The 24288-nt window shown below is 42.5% G+C and overlaps 6 protein-coding genes across 11 annotated transcripts; 5 read left to right on the plus strand and 1 right to left on the minus strand.

The window, feature by feature from the left end:
- On the plus strand, window positions 1-2079 carry LOC124326187 (26S proteasome non-ATPase regulatory subunit 12-like). The gene is made up of 8 exons (XM_046784882.1): window positions 1-106; window positions 182-377; window positions 442-678; window positions 742-882; window positions 944-1080; window positions 1153-1377; window positions 1442-1563; window positions 1633-2079. Exons 2-8 carry the CDS (start codon window positions 213-215, stop codon window positions 2004-2006), a joined length of 1401 nt encoding a protein of 466 aa, XP_046640838.1. The 5' UTR covers window positions 1-106; window positions 182-212; the 3' UTR covers window positions 2007-2079.
- A 92-nt stretch (window positions 2080-2171) lies between these two features.
- On the plus strand, window positions 2172-3320 carry LOC124326429 (pyroglutamyl-peptidase 1-like). Its single transcript, XM_046785261.1, has 4 exons — window positions 2172-2527; window positions 2586-2905; window positions 2992-3038; window positions 3109-3320. Exons 1-4 carry the CDS (start codon window positions 2300-2302, stop codon window positions 3156-3158), a joined length of 645 nt encoding a protein of 214 aa, XP_046641217.1. The 5' UTR covers window positions 2172-2299; the 3' UTR covers window positions 3159-3320.
- Window positions 3321-3407: 87 nt separating this feature from the next.
- On the plus strand, window positions 3408-8908 carry LOC124326055 (zinc finger RNA-binding protein-like). 5 transcript variants are annotated; one of them, XM_046784656.1, is made up of 19 exons: window positions 3408-3535; window positions 3889-4025; window positions 4439-4507; window positions 4573-4578; window positions 4648-4884; window positions 4961-5040; window positions 5115-5222; window positions 5291-5534; window positions 5622-5876; window positions 5947-6037; window positions 6104-6383; window positions 6465-6575; window positions 6652-7119; window positions 7212-7407; window positions 7483-7685; window positions 7768-7900; window positions 7968-8056; window positions 8147-8318; window positions 8431-8908. In XM_046784656.1, exons 1-19 carry the CDS (start codon window positions 3486-3488, stop codon window positions 8481-8483), a joined length of 2982 nt encoding a protein of 993 aa, XP_046640612.1. In that variant the 5' UTR covers window positions 3408-3485; the 3' UTR covers window positions 8484-8908. The 5 variants fall into 5 exon arrangements, with proteins under 5 accessions (XP_046640612.1, XP_046640613.1, XP_046640610.1 ...); XM_046784657.1 differs by having other exon boundaries at window positions 4442-4507; XM_046784654.1 differs by having other exon boundaries at window positions 4573-4884.
- Window positions 8909-10287: 1379 nt separating this feature from the next.
- Window positions 10288-18298, plus strand: LOC124326418 (noggin-2-like). Of its 2 annotated transcripts, XM_046785248.1 has the most exons (4): window positions 10288-10465; window positions 12569-12781; window positions 15782-16145; window positions 17501-18298. In XM_046785248.1, exons 3-4 carry the CDS (start codon window positions 15782-15784, stop codon window positions 18001-18003), a joined length of 867 nt encoding a protein of 288 aa, XP_046641204.1. In that variant the 5' UTR covers window positions 10288-10465; window positions 12569-12781; the 3' UTR covers window positions 18004-18298. The 2 variants fall into 2 exon arrangements, with proteins under 2 accessions (XP_046641204.1, XP_046641203.1); XM_046785247.1 differs by lacking the exon at window positions 10288-10465 and having other exon boundaries at window positions 11732-12781.
- A 778-nt stretch (window positions 18299-19076) lies between these two features.
- On the minus strand, window positions 19077-21990 carry LOC124326107 (U3 small nucleolar RNA-associated protein 6 homolog). The gene is made up of 10 exons (XM_046784743.1): window positions 21765-21990; window positions 21571-21697; window positions 21364-21504; window positions 21114-21296; window positions 20814-21058; window positions 20642-20752; window positions 20386-20578; window positions 19873-20314; window positions 19625-19795; window positions 19077-19385 (listed from the first exon to the last, which is right to left on the minus strand). The coding sequence occupies exons 1-10, from the start codon at window positions 21854-21856 to the stop codon at window positions 19237-19239; spliced, it is 1854 nt and encodes a 617-aa protein (XP_046640699.1). The 5' UTR covers window positions 21857-21990; the 3' UTR covers window positions 19077-19236.
- A 147-nt stretch (window positions 21991-22137) lies between these two features.
- On the plus strand, window positions 22138-23792 carry LOC124326337 (RING finger protein nenya-like). Its single transcript, XM_046785098.1, has 6 exons — window positions 22138-22495; window positions 22576-22760; window positions 22825-22892; window positions 22966-23070; window positions 23135-23494; window positions 23558-23792. The coding sequence occupies exons 1-6, from the start codon at window positions 22378-22380 to the stop codon at window positions 23733-23735; spliced, it is 1014 nt and encodes a 337-aa protein (XP_046641054.1). The 5' UTR covers window positions 22138-22377; the 3' UTR covers window positions 23736-23792.
- The last annotated feature ends 496 nt before the right edge of the window (window positions 23793-24288 follow it).

The following is a 24288-nucleotide window of genomic DNA, read 5'->3' on the forward strand; positions in this document are numbered from 1 at the left end:
TCGTACCAACGAAAATGTGGCAACGTTGCGTCGAGTTTTATGTCTGCACATGAAGCTCTTGTCCTGTGACAGTGCAGAAAGTTGTTAATCAAAACTAGGAATACCGGTACGTAAGTGTTTGACAATTACAATTCACCACACATATTTAACTCGACAATTAAACGTTTGGTTTGATGTAAAGAGTCTGAAAGGCTTGAAGCGAAAGAAAAGTCATGGCGGAATCAAACACAACCGACGGGGGCCGTATCATCAAGATGGAAGTGGACTACAGTTCGACTTGCGATGAAAAGATACCCATCTGTAAAGCTTTGGCGGCAGAGGGCAAAATTAATGAAGGCCTGGAAATTCTTTATGCTCTTGAGAAGCAGACTAGGACTGTGAGTGGACTTTTTTTTAAACGTTTTTGCTGAGTCGATTCATTGTTCATTTCTTTTCCTGCAGGGTGCCGATGCCATCTCCACTGGACGTATCTTGGAAGCTATTGTGCAGCTTTGCTTCGACACCAAGAAGTGGGATCTGCTCAACGAAAATGTCATTAGTTTGACCAAAAGAAGGAGCCAGTTGAAAGCAGCTGTTACCAAAATGGTCCAGCAATGCTGCAAATATGTTGACCAGATGCCTACCAAGGAAGTGAAGCTCAAACTGATTGATACCCTCAGAACTGTCACTACTGGAAAGGTTTGACAATAGTTTTGAAAAATTCCATTATGAACTTTTCACATAAGTAAAACATTTTTGCAGATCTATGTTGAGGTGGAACGCGCCCGATTGACTCACATTCTAGCCCAAATGAAGGAAAATGAAGGTGAAGTCACTGAAGCCGCCGACATTCTCCAGGAGCTCCAGGTTGAGACCTACGGATCCATGGAAAAGCGAGAAAAGGTTTGATGAAATTGTAGAATTTCTTTTGGCAATTCAATTAATTTGTCGATCCTTACTACAGGTCGAGCTCATTCTGGAACAAATGAGGCTTTGTCTCGCAAAGAAAGACTTTATCCGCACGCAGATCATTTCGAAGAAGATCAGCATCAAATTCTTTGAAGAAAAGGACTCGCACGACCTTAAGCTGAAATTTTACAAGTGTGTATTTATTGGATTCTTTTGGCTGTACGAAATGTCTTAATTGATTCCTTTTTTTTTCACGTTTTGTAGAATCATGATCGATGTGGACCAGCACGAAGGATCGTATCTTTCCATCTGTAAACACTACCGGGCCATGTACAACACTGACGTGATCCAGGAGAACGAGGCCGATCGACGCATGATGATGCAGCACGCCATCCTTTACCTTTTGCTGAGTCCCTTTGACAACGAACAGTCCGATCTCACTCACCGGTTCCTCCAGGAGAAAGTCGTCGACGAAATCCCCAAATACAAGTAACCCACCGGAATGTCATGGAATGCAATTGTCGGCGCAATCTAATCCAATTTGTCTTTCCAGGGAACTGCTGCAGTTGTTTATCGCTGCTGAACTCATCCACTGGGGTACTCTCTGCCAGCAGTATGAACAAGTCCTTCGAGTGGGAGACGCTTCCACACCAGCAACTAACGTCTTCACCGTCGGTGAGTTTGAATTGACAATCCATTTTTTTGTTTAACAAACGGAGACGAGTGCTAATAATTTGACAACAGGTACCGAGGAAAGTGAGAAACGCTGGAAGGCCCTCAAGACCCGCGTTGTCGAGTACAATATCCGCATTATGGCCAAGTACTACACCCGTGTGACGATGCAAAGAATGGCGGCTCTCCTTGACTTGTCGGTCGAGGAAACGGAAGAGTTTCTCTCCAATTTGGTTTCCAGCAAGACCGTCACCGCCAAGGTGGACCGATTGGACGGCGTCGTTCATTTCCAAACGTCACAAACGCAAGACGTCAATGTCCTACTCAACAATTGGTCAAGTGGCCTCGCCTCGCTGATGGACCTCGTCACCAAAACCAATCACCTCATCAACCGCGAAGAGATGGTTCACCGACACTTGTTGGCCACCAACCCTTCGCAAGAGTGAGGTATCTTTTTTGAAGTACATAACAAACTGTCTGCGCCGATTGATAAATAAAAACAGAATTCTTCGATTTCCATCTGCACTGGTTAATTCGTTTTTTTAATTTTAAAATGAGAGAGCGAGTTCGTTCACCTCAATTGTTATTGTTTAACCGGCAACATTGCACCTACCTGTGGCTGTGCGTGAGTTTAGATAAATGTCACGACAGTCACGTCATAACAAGGTTACTACCTATAATCTTGCAGTATTATTTCTTGGTCGAGTTCTTTGTTCCGTCACACCTGGGTAAAGAAGAAATGGGGTCCAACGAAGAATTTCCCGTGTGCGAAGATACGGTAATAGTGACTGGTTTTGGGCCTTTTGGAGTTCATAAAATTAATTCTAGCATGGAAGCTGTCAAATTGCTACGCGGTTTAGACGTAGAACGAGAGCTCGGAATCCAATTAGTAACTAAGGAAATTCCAGTTGAATATGATTACGTGAAAAATGAAATTCCAATTTTGTGGCAACTGTATAAACCAAAGGTAATGATATGAGGTGTTTAAGCTTTGAAATTTAATTGTGTTATTCTTCTAAATATAGCTTGTTGTTCATGTCGGAGTCTCTGGTATGGCCCAAGAATTAACTTTGGAAACTCAAGCCTTCAACAAAGGATACGGTTCATTGGACAACACAGGCAACCTCCCTGAAGGTGGTGTGTGTGTTGAAGGATGCCCGGACTATCTAGAATCCTCTATTGACATGAGAACAATTTGCCAAAATGTGAACAGCTCTACTTGTGGTCTAGTTTCCTGTGTGTCAACTGATCCAGGCCGCTACCTGTGTGACTACATATTTTATTCATCCCTCTGTGTTGATAAAACCAGAACAGCTTTTGTTCATGTGCCTGTTTTGAACAAACCGTAAGTTGATAGTATTTCAAAAATAGGTAGAGATTGGATTCTAAAGGAGATATCACATTTTAAAATACTTAATTTATTTTTGCTAGGTACTCAGCTATTCAGCTTGCTCAAGGATTGAAATTGGTTATTGCTGGTATGTAATAAAATGCATTTACATTACATGTATAATGCAAATAATGGCACAATATCAATATTTTATATAGAAATGTTGGAACAAGTCCGCAAAAACGACCGGAAGCAAAATCCCGCCTAGATTTCAAAAGTGCTAATCATCGTTCATTAAGAATGAATTTTTCCCCTCTCTTAGACCAAAATTAAAGACAGAGTTTACTTAATTTTTGAATAAATGAAAATCCCTATGAATACTTTTTGGGTTATCCGGTGTTTATTAAGTTGAATACACATTTACGAAGTGTAAAAATCTAAAATAATATTTATTTAAAAAAAAATAACATTTGTTTGCGTTGAAGCCAATTTAAAGTGATGTGGCACCGCTGCGTAGACGCAGACTAAAGCCGAAAGGCAGACAACTAGTACCAGTCGGCTTTTTTATTGATCGACTCGTTTATTCAACGTAAAAATGGCTGGAAACCCATACTACAATTTCATCCCGGCTGGAAATCAACAAGCGTAAGTAGGGTAATTTTTGTCAATTGGGAATAATTAACGATAGTAAAAGGTAAAGGAAGCTGTCAGGAATCAAATGATTCCACCCATCAGTTGAGTAAGAGTTGCTTGCATGTTTGAAAACGTAATTTTTCTACGGTACATACACATTTCTCGCCAGCAACATGCCGCCATGTTGGTGTTGAATCGCCACCATCGATCATGACGACGGCAAAATTTTGAACCCATTTTTCACCTACGTTGTCTTCATTATGACGAAAATCATAACCTTTTTAATGATCGCTGATGGCCCTAAACAACTAATATGGACGAGTCGTGTATCTCTTTTGGAATTTTGCCGTTCTTATACCACACAGAGCTGGGACGCAAGCGTACGGAGCTTCGGCCGGACCAAGCCCGGGCTATTCCGCCGGTGGCCACTCGGCCCCGGCTGCGGGCCAAACCTCCTACGACACGGCTCATACGGCCTATCCTAACACGGCGGCTTTTGCTGGTTGGTTTCCTATCATTACCATGTTTTTAAAGTAGAATACTACCACTGGTTAAACTCTGAGAATCAAGTTAGAAACAACAACGTTGAATCTGGTCTCCAAGACTAGTTACATGAACCTGACATCTTCAGTAGCCTTAATTTAAATGTGCTCAACTCATCAAGCTCAACAAATTAAACTTGCATTAATCTTTCTCCCCAACTTGAATCATGTGGTAGACGTAAATTTTTGTTGTTGAAGCCTTTGCTTGAAAGCCTTAAGATTACTTAAGTTCTCATTATTTTTTTCACTAGAAGTTTACTGTGTTGTAAAGTGAAGATGCATTTGGGCACTTGCTATATTTGAATTTAATCTCCCTAGCTGACAACTTGTATTTAGTAAAACTTAGGCTACGTAACTAAACAAATTACAATAGCAGGATATTATGGCTTCCCCGCTAAATCAAACTATGAACCATCAAAAAACTATTTCCCGGGACCACCAGGTAAGTGGAATCATTGCTGGCAGTATTGGTTGATCTAAAATACATTCATTTCATGTTTCTCGCAGGACCAGGTAAGCAGGATGGACAAGGAATCCCCCCAGCTCATTATCAAGGCTATGAGGCTGCTTTCTTCAATGCAGCTCATGCTTACCTACATCACCAATCCGGACCTAAAGCACCACAAATGGGTGGAGGAGGCCAAATGTCCGGAAACAAATCCGGTCACGGCGGAGGCGGCGGCGGTGGAGGAGGAGGAGGAGGACAAGGCGGACCTAAAACACGTGGCCGATACTTTGCTGGCGGTTTTAATCAGCGTTGGACCAGCAGTTCTACTCAACAGCTCCATTACTGTGAAGTTTGCAAAATCTCATGTGCAAGTAAGTGATAAAACCATGCGGTTCAATTTACGCACTTTGACGTGAAAATCTACGTTTTGTTTACTATTTTCCCAAGGTCCCCAGACCTACAAAGACCACTTGGACGGACAAAAGCACAAGAAGAAAGAAGCAGCTGTTCGCACAGGACTCCCTATGGTATGCATTCAGCTCTTAATGTTTTTCTCATTCAAAATCTGGTAAATGGATTAACCGTTATCTGATTCTTTTAGGTTCCTACCCCACGGACTGGGGCCGCTTTGCACTGCGAACTTTGCAACGTGACTTGCACTTCTTCTGATGCCTATGCAGCTCACATTCGCGGAACAAAGCATCAAAAGGTTGTCGAACTTGACGAAATTGTGAAATATTCCAAGTTGGAACTTATTAGTCTTCTCACATTTTCTAGGTCGTCAAGCTTCATACTAAACTAGGTAAACCAATTCCACCTGCTGAGCCTCAATTGATTCATTCAAAAGCGACTGGAACCGCAGCAGCCACACCGACTACTTCAGCCGCCGCTGTGACCACTGCACCTGTTGCCACTACCACCACAGCGACCACAACTCCTGCAACAGCGGTACCTACACCGGCTGTTTCAGCAGCGACGGTCGTGAAAGTAGTGGCCGGAACTCCTAAAATCAACTTTCTGGGTAAAGAAAGAAGAAAGACGACTTCATTATTTCATTTTGAATGTTTGCTCAATTTTTATTCGGTATCCCTTTGTCATGTATGTGCAGGTGGAAACTACTTAAACACGCTTGGCGGGCCGAAAGCTAACGGATCTGAAGAAGTCCCAGCGGCCGCTCCTGTTGCTGTTGCTGCCACGACGACGGCGCCGGTGGCCGTTCAGGCAATCAAGAAAGAGGCTGAAGTGCCAATGACAGCTGCTGCCGCTACAGAAACAGCACAGGCAGTGGTTGCCCAATGGGAAGAAGAGAAGGTGATCCAACCTGTAGGGCAAGATTACGTGGAAGAATTGCGCGGCGGCGACGGTATACTTTTTGAACATTCTTAGTTCGTGCCCGGCCGACAGAAATTGATTCTAGGTATCTCTGATTAAAGGCAAAATAACCGGGTTCAATTGCCGGCTCTGCGATTGTCGCTTCAACGATGTCAATGCCAAGGATATGCATCTGAAAGGCAGACGTCATAGGTAATGATGGAATTAGTCTAAATCGGTGTGTAGATGAAGCTAAACTTTTTGTCCCTACTCTTCAAGGTTAATGTACAAGAAGAAAGTAGACCCCAATTTAGTAGTGGAAGCCAAAGGTTGGCCAGCTCTTCGTCAAAAGAATAAAACGATACCAGGTTGGCAGGAGAGGCGGAAGCCCAACGAAGGGGGTTGGGAAGGTAGTGAGAACTACGAAGAAATGCCACAGGCTCCGTCTGTCATGGAAGATGGAAACCAGCCACGTCCTCCAGCCTATTGGGCCAGCCCTTCACGTGGAGGACTTGGCAGACATGGAGGTCTTTCGATGGGTTTACCACCTCCGCCACAGGTAAGATTTTGCCTCTAGGCAAGACACGTTTTGCTTACGATTGAAGTTTTTAATCTATTTTTTTGTGTATTCGTGCCATAGTATTTCCCTACCGGATCAATGCCGATGGGCCTTCCCAATCCAGCTATGCGTAAACCCGAATCAAATGACGATCGGCATGTCATGGCGAAACATGCTGAAATTTATCCATCGGTATGGAATCATTTTAGAGTTCAATTTTCAAAATAATTCAATTAATCAAATGATTTACAATTCTATAATTATCCAGGAGATGGAATTAGAGGCCATACAGACATTAGTTTCGTATGTCGAACGTTCGTTGAAATTGGTTTCGGATCAGCTGACGCACCAACCCGAAGAAGCGACGAAGACTACTGAGACTCCTCCGCAATCCAGCGCCCTTGCTCAATCGCCTGTTGCAGCCACATCTCCCGCTGTTGCCCCAGCGACGGCCGTTTCTCAGGCTGCCGCCGGTACCACCACCAATAATCTTGTTCCTCCTGCCGCTCCAGCTACTGCAATTTCGTCTCCAGCGGCCGCTGCAACGACTACGACGGCTTCAAACGGTTCGGCTCAGCCGCAGCGGATGCTGAAGGGCGTCATGAGGGTTGGACTGCTGGCCAAAGGATTACTTTTGAAAGGCGACCGCACCGTTCAGCTGGTCGTACTCTGCTCCCAGCCACCTACTTATCAATTGCTGGACAGAGTTGCCCAAGCTCTGCCGGCCCACCTCTCTGTAAGTAGTCGGCAACATCAATCAAAAGGGAGGAGGAGGGCAAGAGGATAAGGGACTGGCTTGATTATCTGTCTCTCTCTCTCGTTATTAAGGTCGTCGCCCCATCAATCACGTTCAACGTGGAAACGCTCCCCAGTGAAGCAGTTGTCATGGTGAAATCGGTCCAGGGTCACGGCCTGCCGGGTGATATTTTGGTCAAGGTTTCTCTGACTTCGCCCGTTGTCAGGGAAGAGCAACTCGCTGCAGCTGCTGCCACCGCTGGCTCCACGAATGGAACGGCTCCTTCTGGTACGTTGTTGCTCTTGATGTGACTATTTGATTCGTCGGTGCATTAGTGATGATTTGAATTGTGCCCGTTTCCAGGCAACGACGTTGATATGAATGACGTCGCCACGATCAAGGAAGGTCGTCTCAACACGAAAGATTGCCTGCACTCGCTGGCGCTGCTGCGTCGAGCCAAATGGTTCCAGGCCAGAGCCAATACGCTCCAAAATTGCGTCCTAGTAATCAGGGTCATGAGGGATTTCTGTCAGCGTTCGCCCGTCTGGTCGAATCTTGATCTCTGGGTAAACATTTGTTGTTGTTGTCCCTTCCCTAACGATTGACCATCGATTGGTCTCAAATTGAATTTCAATTATGCATTTGCAGGCAATAGAATTAATTGTGGAACGAGCCACGTTCAGTGCCGGCACTCCGCTGTCTCCAGGCGACGCCCTCCGCCGAGTATTCGAGACGCTCTCTGCCGGCATTTTGCTAAGCACCAATGACGGATGGGGTCCAGGTAAATCAAACAAGTTACGTTGAATTGTTCATTCCAAATAGTTGATCTTTACGTGGGAAATGTCAAGGTATCGGCGATCCGTGCGAGAAAGACGCCATCGACGTTTGCGGCAATTTGAGCGCACAAGAACGCGAAGACATGACGGCCTCTGCCCAGGTAAATAAATAACACCGCCGATCGAATGTCTATTTCCGAGATTGGATTTGTATTGATTTTTGTCCCGCGTGTGTGTTTACCCGATTGCAGCAAGCGTTGCGTCAAGTCGCCTTCCGCCAAATATTCAAAGTACTTGGAATGGCCAAGCCGCTTTCATCGGGATCGCGCAGCTTCAACAAGGCCTCGACGGCCGCCGGTGGTCCATCACCCGGCAAGAAGCGACCGCGTGAAAACTCGACGAGTGACGCTGTCAGTCCCGAAGGTAATGCCAATCCAAATTTGGAATAAAAAATAAAAAAAACAGAAACTAACCAAGTTTTGAAGAGAAAAACAAAAAATAACGCTGTTTCCATGTCTTGTTTACCACCGAGCAGGCGAAGTTCCAACAGATCTGAAGAAGGAGAAGATTGAAGGCCAAGACGCTTAAAAATAGAAAAAATAAAATTTCAAAAAGATTCAATGTTTCGGTGAAAAACAAACAAGAAACACAGACCCCCCTCATTGGCCAATCGTCGATTCATTGTCTCTTTTTTAAAAAATAATAATAATAATTGATTAATTATTTTTTTTTTGTCTTAATTCCTTTCTCTCATTTGAAATACCTCCCCATCCCTTTTTTACCCACCTTCCCTTGGTATTGTTTGTTTCTCCCTTTGATTGTTTTCCTCCCAAATTTTTTTTTTAATGCAAAGAAATTTTTGGTTTAACACAGGCAAAAAAAAAAACAAAAAAAAAAGTGACACAGTGAGAGAAAAAGTGAAACATCCCAATTTTGTTCCCTCCCCCAACTCCTGTTTTTCATCCTTTTACCTCTCTCATAGTATTTGATCGTGTTGAATAAAATGATTTGGCTGTCATCAACCAAAAGCAGCCAAGAAAAAAACAAAAACGCAAAAAGAAAATGTCAAACTGGTGTCGCGTGGAAAAACTCTTCGGCACATCTCGTCCGGCGGCGTGTGTGTGTACGTCTGTTGTCGCCTTTTCCTTCTCCATCCCTTATTTTTTTTCTTCTTCTTCTTCTTCCCCACTCCTGAAAATGACACGCAAAGAGCATCGATGAAGGGCGTCCTGTGAAAGCGACTCGTTCTGATTGAACCTGGAACTTTGCCTTCGTGCGTCACGGAACGAAAACATTTGCCAAAGTCCATAATCCGTAAACTTTTCCTGGATCCAGGAAGAAGAAGGAAAAAAAATCTCTTCTAGGAAGTGATAGTAGTAGTAGTCCTACTACTCTTACTCTACTACGAGAGGTCAAGTCTGGCGGAATAGAAATGGAGGCAAAAGTTTTCGTTTTGGACGCGGAGAAAAGAGATTGTATTGAAATGGCCGTTTTTGAATAACTTGAGAGCCCAGGAGAAGAAGAATATATCTATCGCCTCGCTTGGTGATGTTCACAGCTCGTATTCCGCCGGCCATCCATTTGGGCAGGGGGCAATGGTGAGTCTCCAGCTGAGCGAATATTGACACGATCCATCGTAGTTTAGATGGAATTGGTAGTATGTATTTTTTTTCTTCCAACTTCCTTCGTAGTAAACACCGTCGTAGTAGTAGTAGTAGTATTGGTTGTAGTAGAGACGTAGTAGTAGTCGTCTGAACGCCAAAAGTGTTGTCCAATTTGTTATCCGTGTTTTGTGTTTTGTTTTGTGTCTCTTTAGGGAGATGGCAGTTTGGTTCCATTTTTCTTTTGCTGCCCAGTTTTCATCTGTCGGTGTCGTTGCCAACACGGATGTGCATCCACTCTTGGCCCAAATCGGATGGCGTCAGTTTGATTCCACTTTTTTCTAACTTCCGTCTTTTTCGCACCAATTTTTGGATGGAAGTTACTTTTTTTTTTTTTTTTTTCGTGCAAGTGCGGAAAAACACAGACTCGCTTCACTTTTTGATCCGGGCCCGCGCCGCAACAAAAATTGGGGAGTTTCCCCAGCAACAATTTGAAGAGAAGAAAAAAAAAGTGGAGCTGTTCAATCTTTTCACTTTTTGGCAGCAATGGCGAAACCGATAAGGCGACGAAAGATTAGGCTAAAGAAGATGCCGCCAGCAGCAGCAGCAGCCGACAAGATTTCCTCAAACTCAATTAGCTCCAGTGGGTATGATCTTATTTAATTCCTTTTTTTTTTGTTTTTTATTGCCATGGTTTATTTTTGTTGGGTTTCCTCGTTGACGGACGAAAAAAAAAAACTTTTTTAGTTTTTATTTTATTTTGTGTGTCGCGGATATTTAAAAAAAGAAAAAGTTGATACTTTGTTTTTTCAAATGATTTATGCAGAAAAACGGGATAAAAGGAGAAGCTTCGATCGCTTGTGCCAGACAAACAGATCGGCGCTGAAAAACTTTGGACGAAAAGAAAAAGTGTGTGTCGATCGTCGTCCGATGATTCATCGTCTTAAACTCCAAATATTGTATAGGAGAGTACGTATATACCCCTTTTTTTCTTTATTATTATTCTCATCATCATCATCGTCCTCGGGTTTTGTTTCTTTTCCACGAGAAGTTCAATCGATCTTGTTGATCTTTTAGTCCACCAAGTGTCGACATTTTCTCTTCTTTCGAAATGTTTCAACCAAAAGTTTGGAGGGCAAATGTTGAAAATTCTCATCCGGTTGCGCCCAGCACCAACCGCGACCAGTAGAGAGCGTATTTATTTTATTGCGGAGTCTGCCGTGTTGTTCAAATATTCATTCATGACCTAGAAGATTGTTTCTTTTAGAACTCTCGACGAATGATTTGGTTCTGAAATGGGAAAACAGAAAATGTTCTGGTAGTCCATTAATGAAATGATTCAACTTTTTTTTTGCGACTGATTTTCCTTTTAAATATTTACGGACAGACTTGTGCGTGTTCCTTTTTTTTTTCCTTTTTGGTATTGGGGTATTTTTATCGGTCGATCGGGAATAAATATATCCCTGGGAGTGTATTAACTAGACGCGGAAGAATCGAACGTTTGCGATCGACCGGCTTCTTCCAGTTATTTATGCAATGGACGGACGACGACTGTCTGTGCTGAAACTTTCAATATTCGATTTTATTCGAATAAGAATAGCCAAATAATTGCGATAGTATTATTTGTCTAGTTGGAAATAATCTTGGAAGAAAAATCTTAAACTGAACTGGCTGGTTTTTTTTTTGTATAAACAAGACACATTTCCCATTATCCCGATGTCGACCGCTCGGGAATATCCCTCACAAACCGAGAGAGTTCCGTTCCGGTTCGACTTCCGGATAGTGTGTTTGTTCTTGTTTGGGTGCGTGAACACTCGCCATCCGAAGATCAAAACGTTTTTCTCTTTGTTATGTACACACTGAGGTGAGTGACGTCAATTTGCTTTGTGTTTCTCTATTCCCTTTTTTGACTTTGATATCGAGTCGACTAACTAACCCGAACCGAACACTATTGTCGAATGTTTTCTCAGCGGGTTGTGTATCGCAATAACGGTGTTTGATTGTTGAAAACGGCCGTGTGTGTGTTTTAAAAGGCTATCAATAGCTGCCTACTGCTGTTTAGTAGTCGTTCTTTTTATTTTTGAATCTACCGCCGATCGATCTTTATACACATCTGGTTGTTTTTTGTTTGTTGAAATCCAGTTCAGACTCGACTAGTATCAAAAGATATTTTTGATGTTAAAAAATGTCTTAAATAATAACTAATAGGAGGGCGCGAAGATTTGAATTCCTCTGGGCTCGACCGGAGACTTCAATCGATTAGAATTCTATTAAAAAAACATCTAATCATAATTTTCACCTTTTTTTTCTTTTTCTTTTCGGTCTTCTGGCGCGGCCGGAACGCGATTTTTCTTCCCTGGATCCCCCCCCCCCTTCAGAAACTGTTGAGAATAAAGAGGGTGGCATCTAGAAAGAAGAAGGGAAGGAGGGTATGAGGTGGTTTATTGAGAGATAAAGACGGGCCGGAGAGTTTTTCTTCTTTGGGTGGTACAAGAAGAAGAAGAAGAAGTTTCTTTTTTGGCTCTGGGTCTCTATTGTATTACACGGAAGAGAGCTTAGAGCGAAAATGCTGGGCTACAACAGTCCAGGGAGGGTGAGAGTCTCGTATAGTTCCAGGGAGATGTATATATGCATGTCTATATCTATCTATCTCTTTCTATCCATCTAATATAAAAGAAGAGGGTGGTTTTATAAGCGGGCGGCCCGTCGACAATTTTCTTTTCTCAAGATAACCCCCTCCTCTTACTAACCCCCCCACCACCACCCACCGTCCACCCCACACCGTGCCCACCGAAAAGTCACAAAGTCCTGCCCACTTTTCCATCACAAAAACCGGATACGAGGCACGACGCAAGCGCATACGAAGCTCAGCTACTACAAAGTTCCACTACTACCGTGTCAGCTCCTCATACGACTCGCCAGAGTCAGTCAGACTACTGTCAACCCCCCCCCCCGCCCGATCCGTGCTGCTCCCCCCTCCTGTGTGTTTGAAGAAGATCAAACAAACAAAACCAAAAAAAAATCTTGTAACCGAATCCAATTTGTATTTTCCCGCATCTTTTTATCGTGCAGACGTCCACCACCTTTTTCGGGCCGCAGTCGCATCCGCCGCAGAGGTTTGAATCGAACGGTTAAAGTGATGTAACAAGAAGAAAAATTAACAATTATTTGAATCGCCCGCCGAGAAAAAAGAAACAAAACAAAAACACTCTATAAAACCAACCAACCGTGTCGTCTTCTAGTGAATGTAGTTTGCATCTGGGCCCCTCAATCATCCATCAAAAGGTAATTATGATTTCTTTTGATTTTATTAGTGTCTGGCTATTAGTAGAACATTTAGTGGAGACATTTGTGTCCGTGTCAGCCCACCTCCCTCCTCCTCCTCCTTTTTCTTTTTATGTCAAAGGAAAAAGAAAAAAAAATGTTTGAAACCAACACCTTTTCGGAGATCAGCATCCCAAGTGTCCCATCATTTATTGGAGGGGAGAACGTGTGAAAACTGTGACGAACGTGTCAACCTTTTTATTTTTTATTTTTCTTTTCCCCAAAAATACTTCTCACCTTCGCTTTTTCACCATTTCAATAAGAGAAGAGCGACGACTCTCTATACGGGGCTAATTGTATTGTTGTTGAATGTGTGGCATTCCTCTCTCTCTCTACGCCGCTCTCTCTCTCTCTCTCTAGAATTCCTATTGTGCGCTATGGAATGACACCCTTTTTCGGGGGGTCCTTCGAAACATATTTTTCAATAGACACGGAAGAAGGAAAGAAGAAGAAGAAGAAAAAGGGTGGCGGTGCTGCTGTGAAGGAATTTTTTTTTTAACTTTTTCTTTTTCTTTTCCAAGGGATTTGACTTTGGGAAATGGATCACTTCCTCTTCTTTCTTTTCGGGATCCCAACACTTTTTTTTTTTTTTTTTTTTGAGTGGGAGCGTATCGGTCCCCACAGCACGTTTCACAATAAGCACATTTTTTGTTTTGTTTGGTCGAGACAGCCAAGCTCTCTGATACAAACAATAACACAAGTCGTGGCAGATATTTTATTTCCCCCTTTTTTTTTGTGTTTGTGTGTGTGTCCACCCTTCGATGAAGAGAGTAGCGGACTCGTTGTTGGTCATTTTTCCACACAAACGGGCTGGATCGATTGGCAGAAGAGAGGGAGAGAAAAGAGAAAACCCAAAGTCTTTCAGTCATCCCCCTAGCAGTAGTAGTCGTCGTCGTAGTATATATCTATTTCCTCCTGCTCGATATTGTCTACATCTAGACTTGTGTTATATTGATAAAAGCTTTTTTCTCCTTCTCTCTCCCCCTCTCTCTCTCAACTTCTGTTTGTCCTATTAATCCGCCAGGGTCCGAGACTTCCCCCTCTCTTTTACTCAACTATATATATCATCCATTTAGAAGATGAGAAGGATCCTGGGTCACCCCCCGACAGCGCTCCTAACACATAAAAGAAGGAAAAACGTGTCAAACTGTATGTGTGTGCAAGAGAGAGAGAGGCCGGGCCCCTCCACCAACTGGTATTGAGACATCAGGGATAAAGATTTAGCGAGTTAGATCATCTTCCTTTTTTTTTTGATGATGTTGTTATTGTGTATGTGCGGCCCCCCCAGAAATATTCTTCCACACAAAAATGGGAAAAAGAAAAGGAAAAACCGTGGAGGGATCAGGAGCTTTGCTCACTTGCGGAGGGGAGTCTTGTTTGGTTGTCCGTCTCATCGATCATCATCTCGATTGCATACGAAGTAAAAACAAGATCCCCCCCCCCCCCCATATTCCTCCCCAGAAGAAAAAAAAAAGAAAGGAGGAGAGAGAGAGAAAGATGCGCATCTATCGCTAAAAGTGATCCCAAATGATGAGTTATAGATGCACTCTATTACATAGCGACGAACGGGAACGATGATTATTTATTTGTTTTGTATTAGGAGAAAGAGAGAAAGAAGGAACACAAACAGAAAAAAGGGACAACAAAATAGAAAACGACGACGACGACGACTTACTACTCCGGCGCAATCCAAATGATGTAAAGAGGAAAGTGGGATCTTCCCTCCTTTCACTATAAATATAAAGCCTCCCCCCTCCCCCCCCCCCCCCCGAAGCTATATAGCCGTTTAAAAGGATTCATTTTTTTTTTGTCTTTTTAAAATATTTTGCGATGAAACAAGGAGCTCCTCTTTTTGTCTTTTTTGGTTCGATGCTAATCCACACGACGCCCCACTTTTTTCTTGTCCTATCCGCCACAAACACTCAGACATGGACTGGATGAGGGCCGCGCATATAGAAGCAAGAAGAAGAAAAAAAGGAGGGATGATGCTCCTGATGATGCCTAGGGGCTCTTTATAGTGCATAACATTGGAGTAGGAGCAGACTTTTGTGTGTGTGTGTGTGTGTCCAGGGGTCGGATAGGAGCTCCTCCCAAGGTTTGTCCTCTCTTTTACATCAGGTCACCGACATGTTGTAGGATCTCCATCTCATTTCCTGAAACATACAAGGAGCTTGATATAAGGAGCCGAATTGTGTTTTTTCCCCCTCCCTTTCTCAGGAGCCTTGGAGAAGAAAAAAGGAGAGAGGAGCCAATCTATATCGATGGCCGTATCCATTTTTCATGTGAGGAGGGATAGTAACACTACCCCCCTTTCTCCCCAAAAAAATAGGAGGCTAGACTAGGAGCAACAACATCAAGAGACCGAAAAGAAGGAGATGCAGGAAGTCAAAAAAAGAGGGAGGAGATATGGCAGAAGAGGGTGGTCTCTCTCCTTCTTTTCTCTTCGACATCGGCGATGAGCTCCTTCCTGATTGAATCCTATTTATATATTTATACTACACACACAAGGATCTATAACGTAGACTCGGCTCCTATTGTTGTGTGTTCCAAAAGAAGAAAAAACCCAGCGTTCGCTCCGGGGTCCGCCGGAACACGATCCGGAAATGGGAAAACGAAAAACCTCCTTTTCTTCCTCTTCTTCTTCTTCTTCTTCTTCTTATTTTTAGTTTGTAGATAAGGAAATTTCCTTTTAACCCAAAAGATATCAAATCAAATGAGATCGTCACAGCGGAATAATTCCGCTTTTCCTTGTGTGTGTGTGTCATCTGATTTTTGAATTGCTAATCGAATCACGTTGTTTGTTTAGTATTTCGGAAAAAAAAAGAATAATGAAACATTGTCTGGTGATGGTCCGTCTGACGATGTGACAATGAAAAATCGAGACCTGATCAGCCGGACAAGGAAGGGGGGAAGACATTGATAATTGATAATTGATTTCGTGTTGATGGTTTCGATTGGCAGATGATGAGAAGAGCAGCAGGAACTGGCGCCGTCGTTGCAGCAGCCGACCGACGTCGTCGACATGGTGGCGGCTCCTTTCCCGCTTTAATGCTGGGCATGACCGTCGTTGTCGTCGCCGCCGTCCTGGCGACATCTCCCGGCTCCTTATTGCTACCAGGAGCCTCAGCCGCCGTCCAGACGACCGTCAAAAACGTCCAGCAACAGCAGCAGCAGCAGCAGCAACAACTACGTGTCAAACCGCAGCCGTCGCCGTCTGTCGCTTCTTCCGGCCTTCCGGTTCCGGATCTTCTAGAATCACCCGACGCCAAATACGACCCCAAACCCAAAGATATCGACGCCGCCGCCCTCAGACTCAGACTCAAAGGTTAGTGTCTCATTTGATTGAATTCAATTCAAAACCCAAAAAACCCAATTCGATCAATTCAAAGACACGGCCGGCCGTCCGTCCGTCCGTCCGTCCGTCCGTCCGTCTCCTCTTCCTAGTTGCGATCCGGTTTCGACCGACAGGGCCGATATCGAAATCGATGATTCAGCCATTTTCCGTTTAGTTTTTCTGACGTCAATCACGCACTTGGGAGGAATAGGAGCGCGGCGGGCGGCCGGTTGTGTATTTTCTCACGCCAAAATGTCGTACACGTGACCACCGTCCAAGGATATCGTCGGTTGCCCTGGGTCACCGAGTCTATAGATTTTTTTTTCGGTCGAATTCTCTTCAATTATTTGTCTCTTCTTTATTAAATGCGCCATATCGGCGCTACATTATGCATCGCATGTAACTAGACCCGAAAGTTGTTGTTTTTTTTTTAGCTGACTTGTCTATGCGGATGGATATCCATCAAATCCATGTTGTCTATTTATAGTTTTAGTATTCTTTTTTTGTTTCCCCCCTACCACCGCTACCGCCGGTTGACAAGGATGGGGCCGATTCTGGTTGGGTGGGAAAAGGCGATTATGGATGGATGGGGCGGATGGATGGATGGATGGGTTTGGCTCCTTTTTTTATCGCTTAATACTTCACTTTGCTGCCTCGTCGCTATTATGTAGATAAAAGTAGTCGAGTATAGAAGAAGAAGAAGAAGCCAGTCGTACATGGGCAATCGAGGAGCCAATCCCGGTCGCGGGAGCGGACAACAACCTCGCTCCTTGCTATATAACAGAAAGAAAAAAAGGAAAAAAAAAGGAAAAAAGAAGAAGAACCTCTTATAGACTTGTTTATACCAGACATATCAGAAACTATATTCGGCTGTTGCTGTGCGGAGGTGCACGCCAATGGTGGCCACAGTCTACTACTTCCGATTCAGATACACGCCAATTGTCTAACTGTTTGGATTCATTTTTCTGGAATGAAAACGACAACGATGATGATTAGAGGCTGGTGACGATTGGAAGGGGAAATCCCCTTAAATGTTCAAACTGGAGAGGAAATGATTTACGAGCCGAACGGGGCCTACAATGACGCTGTCGGATTACGGTCACGTTTGAAATGAAAAGGGAAAAGAAAAAAAAAAGCCCAAATTTGAAATTGATGAAATTCTAATTCCGTAATATAATAGAGACGTGAGCACGGCCAAAGAGCCCTGCATTAATGTTAATCCAACGGTCGAACTGATCGGCACGTTTTCGACTCCCCTCGAAATTGTTTTCTAGGCCAATAAAAAAATTTAAGAAAATTTAGGTTTTGACTAACTTTTTATTTTTCATCTTTTTGTGTTGTTGTAGATCATTTCGACGGACGATTTATGTCGATTGGACAGCCCAAGGAAGCCATTCTGTATCCGAACGGCACGGCCGAATACCCGGTCCGCTACAACAACAATTTGTCGCCCTCGAGGCGCAACGTCCCCGGCCGCTCAAAGTGGAACCTCGGCTCGCTGCAGCTGCCGGACGGCAGCCGAGTGCGGACGCGCCTGTCGCGCAAAGTCCGCAAGAAGTTGGAGAAATTCCTCTGGCTCTACACTCAATGCCCCGTCATCTACCGGTGGAAGGATCTCGGCTCGCGCTACTGGCCCCGCTGGATCAAACAGGGACGATGCCACGCCAACCAGTCGTGCTCCTTCCCGCCGGGAATGACCTGCCGCGCCTCCGAAGAGCGTGAAGTCGTCATTTTGCGCTGGCACTGCCAGTACTGGGATCCGCCCCGCTTCTGCAAATGGATCCCTCTCCATTACCCGATCGTTCGGCAGTGCACCTGCGGCTGTTCGGCCACGAAATCCATCAATTGAATCTCCTTTTTTTAACTCTCTCTCTCTATCTATCTCTGATTTTGAATTTCCCGCGACAACATATTTTGAAAACTCCCCTCAACGATTGGACGCAACATTTTCTAAAAAAGAAGGAAAAACCAAAACGAAACTTTTTATCAAATAATCAAATGCCAGCTATAATACTCATTGCACATGCACAACCCACCCCCAAGTAACAGTTGCATTCCCACTTTGACAACGTAAAAAAAAAAAATCAATCACAACCCAAAAAAGACAACAACAATTGGCATTCCACAATTTCTCTCCCCTCCACCAGTCTGCTGCTGCTGCCCACGACAAAAAAAAAATATAAAATCTAAAAAAAAAGGAAAGAACAAAATAGAAGCCCGTCCATTGAAAAAAGAAAATGTGGCTGACGTTTTGATACGCACAAAAGAAGAAGAAAATCTTTTCGCAAATTTTTGTTCTCCCCAAACTATTATTATCCTATTATTCCCCCCCCCAGCCCGCTGTCAATCGAAAATTTGTAATCGAAAGCGCACACATATTTCTAACCAGTATTTTTTGGTCCCCTTTTTTCCCCTTCATCACCTTTATATTATTATATAACTTTTTAATTGAATTCAATAACGATCCTATTTTGATGACAATTGATATATGATAATAGTCGGCAATAATCCACCCCCCAATATGTCTCTGTGTGTTGTGTGTGTAGCTATATATATATGATATACATATGAAAAGGAGAGAAAAGAAAAACAAATTAGGGTTTGTGGGATTTTTCTCCCGGCCGTTTGAAAACCTCCCGCCCTTTCTCTCCTCCCGCAGTATTATTTTTACACCCCCAAAAAAAACAGCATGGAAAAAACGCACACGCTCCTCTTTTTTTAAAAACATGCTTTTACTCGAGCTACTATCTCAATAACGATTTTTACCGCCCCGTCAGAGCAAAATTTGAAACAAAAACAAAATTATAAAAAAAAAAAAAAATGTTCAAATCTTGTGTGCCGCATTTAATCTCGCTGTAAATAATAAGGAGGGGAAGAAGGGAAAAAAATTAACATGCTCGTTACTAGACAGACACGCAACAATGTCGAGACGATATTTTGTAATCCAGCCATAGTCGTGATTTTTTTTTATCTCCACTTGTCACAAGGGGGTAGAGGGAGGGAAGGAGATTTGGGTTTGTGGAGGCAAAGAAGAAAAAGTTAATTTTTTTGTCGACAATTGTGTTAAGAGTTGACTGCGGAGTCAAGCTTGCAGTTGGAGCAGCGTGTACTGAACGAGGAACTCGTCCGAGAGCGTTCGATCGAGCGTCATTTTGGCCCGGTGGTGCAAGTTACCCACCCGAGTCGGGTCGCCGCGTTCCAATTCGAATCGGATGAACCGAAGCCAGATTTCTATCAATTCAAAGGGCAACAGAAGAAGAAATTTTTAAAAAATTCATTGGAATGTGTGTGAAAAAATAAAAATAAGTTGATTAAGGAAATTCGACATGTAAACGGATCTCATGTGATGGCTTTGTAACTCCATTTCCTATCCCCCACCCCCCAACCCATCATTTGGAATATAACGTTTTACATGTTGTGTAAAAAGTTTTGGTCTTTGATTTTTTACTTTAGTTTAAAAAAATGTATACCTGTATTCTTTTGGCCAAAGTACATGGCGGCTTTCTCGTAGACTTGCCGGAGAAATTCCAGGTCAGGGTGAGACTCGTTGAGCTCCACCTGAATCATCTTGTAGTGAAAGTCCAGCACGAGAGGTGGAAGCGCTGCCTGGGATTGATACAATTTTCGGGCTTCGTCTCGGCCTGTCAAAAAATAAGAAACAGAATTGTTGACACTAAAGTCATTATCGTAAAAATAATAAATGTAGGAAGATGTAAACCTTTCTGAGTGGCAATCCAGCTGAGATAAAGAGGTTTGAAATGATTTCCGACCGGAGGCTCAACAGAGAGCGCTTTCTGATAGAGGTTTTCGACTGTTTGGAGAGCCTCAGTATTATCATTGTACAAGGCTTCGTAATGTTCGATTGCCGTCTCCCAAACGGGAATCGAATCGGCTGTAGATCCTAGGGCTTTGATCGCTTCCCAGAAAAGAGCCGGAAGTTCAACAAAAACAGCTGCTGATTTTTCATCATCACCAGCTGGAGGCAATTCGTCGGATGCTCCAGTGTCAATCTGGAAGAGAGGCTCCTCTTCCTTTTGTTCGAGCTCCGCCTTCAATGATTTCACCCACAGCGTGGCATTCTTGGGAAACTGACGCACAGCCTCAGCCAAAACCGATTTCAATTGGTAGCCGGACAAAGAATCAATCTCCATCATGCCAATCTGTATTCCAACACAAAATTATGAATAAATTACGTCAATTTTAAATAAACAATTATTTTTTCCCGTTTTACCCAGTCAGTGAGTTGTTCGTCTGACAATTTTTCGTTCATGAGCGCACGATGACAAAGGTGATGAATTCTTTGACGGATTTTGGGTCTGATGATTTCATTCTGGAACAAGAAAAAGAGCGTGTCGACAAACAGTTGCCACATTTTCGGCGTGTCAATGCGCTCGATAGCTTCTTCGTAAGTAGAGCAACACAACCTAAATCACAAAAACGAATTAGCATCTTTAACTGATGATAAACGGATATTTCACTTGACTTACTCTATCCTATCTTTCAGCTTCACATCCTTATCAGTGGACACCTTTTCGAGCGCGTTTCTGGCTACAGTATCCCAAGTGATTTCGTCTTCGCTGTGTTCGACTTTCATATCGCTACAAAATGAAAGTGTAGAAGCTTAAAAATTGAAAGAGTAATAAATGGAAATCAACTTACGAGAGGATCGTTTGCCGAAGTTGAAAAGTGAAATCAAAATCTTTGACCACGGCAAGGAAAGGCAGAAGGTCAGAAGCCGATTTTACAGCATTCTTGGCGTCGTTGTAAAACAAGATAGCAAGTTGTCCCTCAAGAATGCTATTCGTCTCTTCTTCACCCTCTGGCAAATCAGCTTCACAGCTGAGACCTAGAACTTCTCTCCTTTTCCGTAGTCGGTCTGCTTCAAGGAGTTCCAGACGAAAAGCCTGTCACAAAAGTATTTAGAATTTTATTATTAGGGAACGTATATGAACATGTTACCTCCGTGTACAACTGAATGCTTTCAGGATGAAATCTCAACGCTCTCAAAAGCAAACCTCGGCCGTTTGCAGCAGAGCCATTATCTTCAAACTCCCATTTGGCAGCCATAATCCACAGTGAGGGGTCATTGCTTTTCATGGCAAGCAGCCTGACAAATATTCTGGTTATGCTGCTATTCCATTTCTTTATTGGATAAAAGAATAATAATTATACTGATTCCATATAATGAAAATGTGTAAAGCTAATTTACCATCCGCTTGCAAAACTCAATGTGAGATAACCAAATTTTCAAATCAGTTGGGAAACGAGCAGTAGCGTACATAAACATTTTGTTTATCCTGTTGGCAATGGCATAATCAATCTCTGGTTTCTTGAACTGGTAACCAATTTTCTGAAAGTAAACATAATTGTTTTAGTGTCTTGTGACAACTTTACTGTTTAAACTATACTGGCATACATTTCGTCTTATTCTGACTAGTGTCAGTAAATTGATTTCATACTGTATGTATTTGAGAAAATCTTCCTTCATTTTAGTATGTTTCTGGAGCTTATATTCAAAATCTCGACGCTTTTTCACTATCGCTCTAAAATTAAAATGGTTTTAGGAATTAGCATCAACACGTAATAATCACAAACTTCTTTCTGTCATACTTAATTTCTTGATCGTTGAATAATTCCACTCTCTGCATCTGCTCCAGCTCTGGGAGCATTTCCTCAAGTCTTAAATCCACAAATTCCGCCATGATTAAAGTATTTACGTCTCAAATTAACTTCAAACACAGAGAAGAATCAACGAAGAACAAACTGTTCCAAATTTCAAACACGTGTGTTTTCAGACAGAGAACATCGTCTGCTTGCATCAATCCAAGCGCATTTCGTTGTCAAACTGTCCATCTATGTGCTTATCTTGAAACTGTTTACATGGTTATCGGTGCCTATTTGAAAATGGGGATTTTTTATATTCTAGAAGATATTTTTTTAAATTAAATTAAATCTGACGTATTTTTAATATAGCTACTTAAAAATTATTGATTTCATTCTAAAAAAAATTGTGAAAGCAATCTGGCTTTTTGTTGTGCTGCAGTTGTTCTGCTAGTCGTTCAAAGGTTAGAATCTTAGAAAAAGCGAAAAAGGGCTAAAAATCTTAGAACTTTCAGTGTTTTTAATTTAAAAAAAGACTGTCAACAAAGTTTTTATGGTTGATTTGTATTACTTTGTTCATCAGATAACATTGACTTAAGCCTGACACTTAAAAATATTGAATATGGATTGGATTCATTGCAATGACTGTTACAAACAACCATATACAAGCCCTAAAACCTTGTTCGTCCTCACGTCGTGCGCCCGAATACAGTGCTCTGAATGCAATTCATCCAACTCATGTGAATTCATATACATTCTTTTACATTAATAAAGTCTGGTTTGTGACCCTAAATGTTTATTGTTTGTGATTGAAAACTAGGCGTAAACAGAGATTGCAAGCCGTGCAGAAGTCAGAATTACAATGCAGTTCCATTAGATGGATCACTACCTTCAGACGTCGAAGACTTTTTCCGCGATCCTTTAGATATCCTTAAAAGATACCTTAAAGTCTATGATTTCCAACGTGGCCATCGGGATCGACTTTTTAAACGCCATGCTGAACAAGTGACATTTTACTAATTGCAGATAATTATTTAAAAAAAATCTAACCTATTATTCTCATTTTCAGCAAAAACAAATGGCTGCTCAATGTGCTCAGGCATCTCAATTTCAGAAAACCATCTCAGACCTACAAGGGCAAGCAAAAAATCATTAAAAAAATCCAAACCTCAACTGTGTCTCACTATTAATGATACTATTTTCGTTGCAGTACTGTGCAAAAACTGACATCAGAAATTCGCGCTAAGGACCAGGAAGTTATCACAATTGAGTCAAAACTACGAGAAGTGGAGAATGCCATGGCTAAAGAACGGAGGTTCTTGATTTAGAGGTTGAAAATAATGTTTTGTCCAATTGACAATTGTGTTGCTTTCTCTTAGGTCACAAGATTTATATCAAAACCTTAAGAAAATGCCAGCAGACCCAAACAAGAGAATTGCTCCAACTCCAACGTTGAGCGACAGAGTTTCCGATGACCGCAATTCTATTCCATGGCAGCCGAAAGTTCCAGGAATTCCGGTGAATCCCCCAGAACGTCCTGGCCCAATGCGCCAACGCTACATGCCAACCCAACAGCACCAGCCGTATCCATCCAGAGGATCCCAACAGTTTTTAAATTTTGAAACACCATCCTATTTTTACTCGTCGTCAACCCCGGCTCCTGTTGCCCGAGCGTCTCTCTCCAGCAACGTCACTCCGATGAATCCTCTGTCTTCCTTTCCTACTCCAACTGTCCAACGGTAAATGTGTTTTTGTGGTGTTTATTTTGCTATAATTGATCATTTTTAATTCGAAAATTTCAGACCTCGTCAATCTGTGGTGGCTGCCCCTATGCCGCACCATGCACCAAAGCAACAACAGTCACATCCAATACAACAACAAAAGCGCGGAGTATCTTACAATCGAGTTTTCGCTTTTATGTCGGAAGCGGCTCGTCAGGCTCTTACCCCAGAAGCTCCACAAGTAAAAAAAAAGTTGTAACTATCTTTATTAAAATTTTTTTTTGAAAAATACATGCAACATATTATTCATAGAAGAGAATTGCGTGATTACTAATCGACAATAATTGGCATGACTTTATGATACTAAATACGTTTAATTCAAAAGCTTAGCAATCGAGAATGCAAGTAAAATTCAAACAAATCCGATAGCCCAGTCCGTTATAGGGGAGGCAAATGAACAAATCAGAACGAACGATGGAACTTTTAAAAATATTGTTAGAATTCAAACATCAAAACCATGTCTACGCATCCCGATCGTCTTTTGTTTTCCCATCTCCCCTTGACGACACAAACGTCATCTGTTCGTCTCTAGCGTCGTCATCGACCCTGCATCTTTTTCTCTGTGTGTCTCACATCAAGAAACGTTTCTTATATTTTCTCTCTCTCTCCCCGTCTTATGTTGAAAGTCTTTCGTCTCGTTTTACTCTCCCTCATATTTTCTCATCTTGGATATTATTCCAATCCGTAAGTTCAATTCTTTATCTATATGTATGCTAATGTACTCAAGTAGTGTTTGACATTACTACTATTGT

Source organism: Daphnia pulicaria, chromosome 2, assembly GCF_021234035.1.
Source record: "Daphnia pulicaria isolate SC F1-1A chromosome 2, SC_F0-13Bv2, whole genome shotgun sequence".
In the NCBI taxonomy this organism is placed as follows: domain Eukaryota; kingdom Metazoa; phylum Arthropoda; class Branchiopoda; order Diplostraca; family Daphniidae; genus Daphnia; species Daphnia pulicaria.

Coding starts and splice junctions, on each gene's coding strand:
- LOC124326187 (XM_046784882.1), top strand. CDS start 213: ATGGCGGAATCAAACACAACCGACGGGGGCCGTATCATCAAGATGGAA. Junction 679..741: donor GAACTGTCACTACTGGAAAG/GTTTGACAATAG, acceptor ACATTTTTGCAG/ATCTATGTTGAGGTGGAACG. Junction 1,564..1,632: donor AACTAACGTCTTCACCGTCG/GTGAGTTTGAAT, acceptor ATTTGACAACAG/GTACCGAGGAAAGTGAGAAA.
- LOC124326429 (XM_046785261.1), top strand. CDS start 2,300: ATGGGGTCCAACGAAGAATTTCCCGTGTGCGAAGATACGGTAATAGTG. Junction 2,906..2,991: donor GTGCCTGTTTTGAACAAACC/GTAAGTTGATAG, acceptor TATTTTTGCTAG/GTACTCAGCTATTCAGCTTG. Junction 3,039..3,108: donor ATTGAAATTGGTTATTGCTG/GTATGTAATAAA, acceptor TATTTTATATAG/AAATGTTGGAACAAGTCCGC.
- LOC124326055 (XM_046784654.1), top strand. CDS start 3,486: ATGGCTGGAAACCCATACTACAATTTCATCCCGGCTGGAAATCAACAA. Junction 5,877..5,946: donor AGAATTGCGCGGCGGCGACG/GTATACTTTTTG, acceptor CTCTGATTAAAG/GCAAAATAACCGGGTTCAAT. Junction 7,408..7,482: donor GAATGGAACGGCTCCTTCTG/GTACGTTGTTGC, acceptor GCCCGTTTCCAG/GCAACGACGTTGATATGAAT.
- LOC124326418 (XM_046785248.1), top strand. CDS start 15,782: ATGATGAGAAGAGCAGCAGGAACTGGCGCCGTCGTTGCAGCAGCCGAC. Junction 16,146..17,500: donor CCTCAGACTCAGACTCAAAG/GTTAGTGTCTCA, acceptor GTGTTGTTGTAG/ATCATTTCGACGGACGATTT.
- LOC124326107 (XM_046784743.1), bottom strand. CDS start 21,856: ATGGCGGAATTTGTGGATTTAAGACTTGAGGAAATGCTCCCAGAGCTG. Junction 21,505..21,570: donor TAGTCAGAATAAGACGAAAT/GTATGCCAGTAT, acceptor GTTTACTTTCAG/AAAATTGGTTACCAGTTCAA. Junction 20,315..20,385: donor ACGAACAACTCACTGACTGG/GTAAAACGGGAA, acceptor GTTGGAATACAG/ATTGGCATGATGGAGATTGA.
- LOC124326337 (XM_046785098.1), top strand. CDS start 22,378: ATGGATTGGATTCATTGCAATGACTGTTACAAACAACCATATACAAGC. Junction 22,496..22,575: donor ATGCAATTCATCCAACTCAT/GTGAATTCATAT, acceptor ATTGAAAACTAG/GCGTAAACAGAGATTGCAAG. Junction 23,071..23,134: donor GCCATGGCTAAAGAACGGAG/GTTCTTGATTTA, acceptor GCTTTCTCTTAG/GTCACAAGATTTATATCAAA.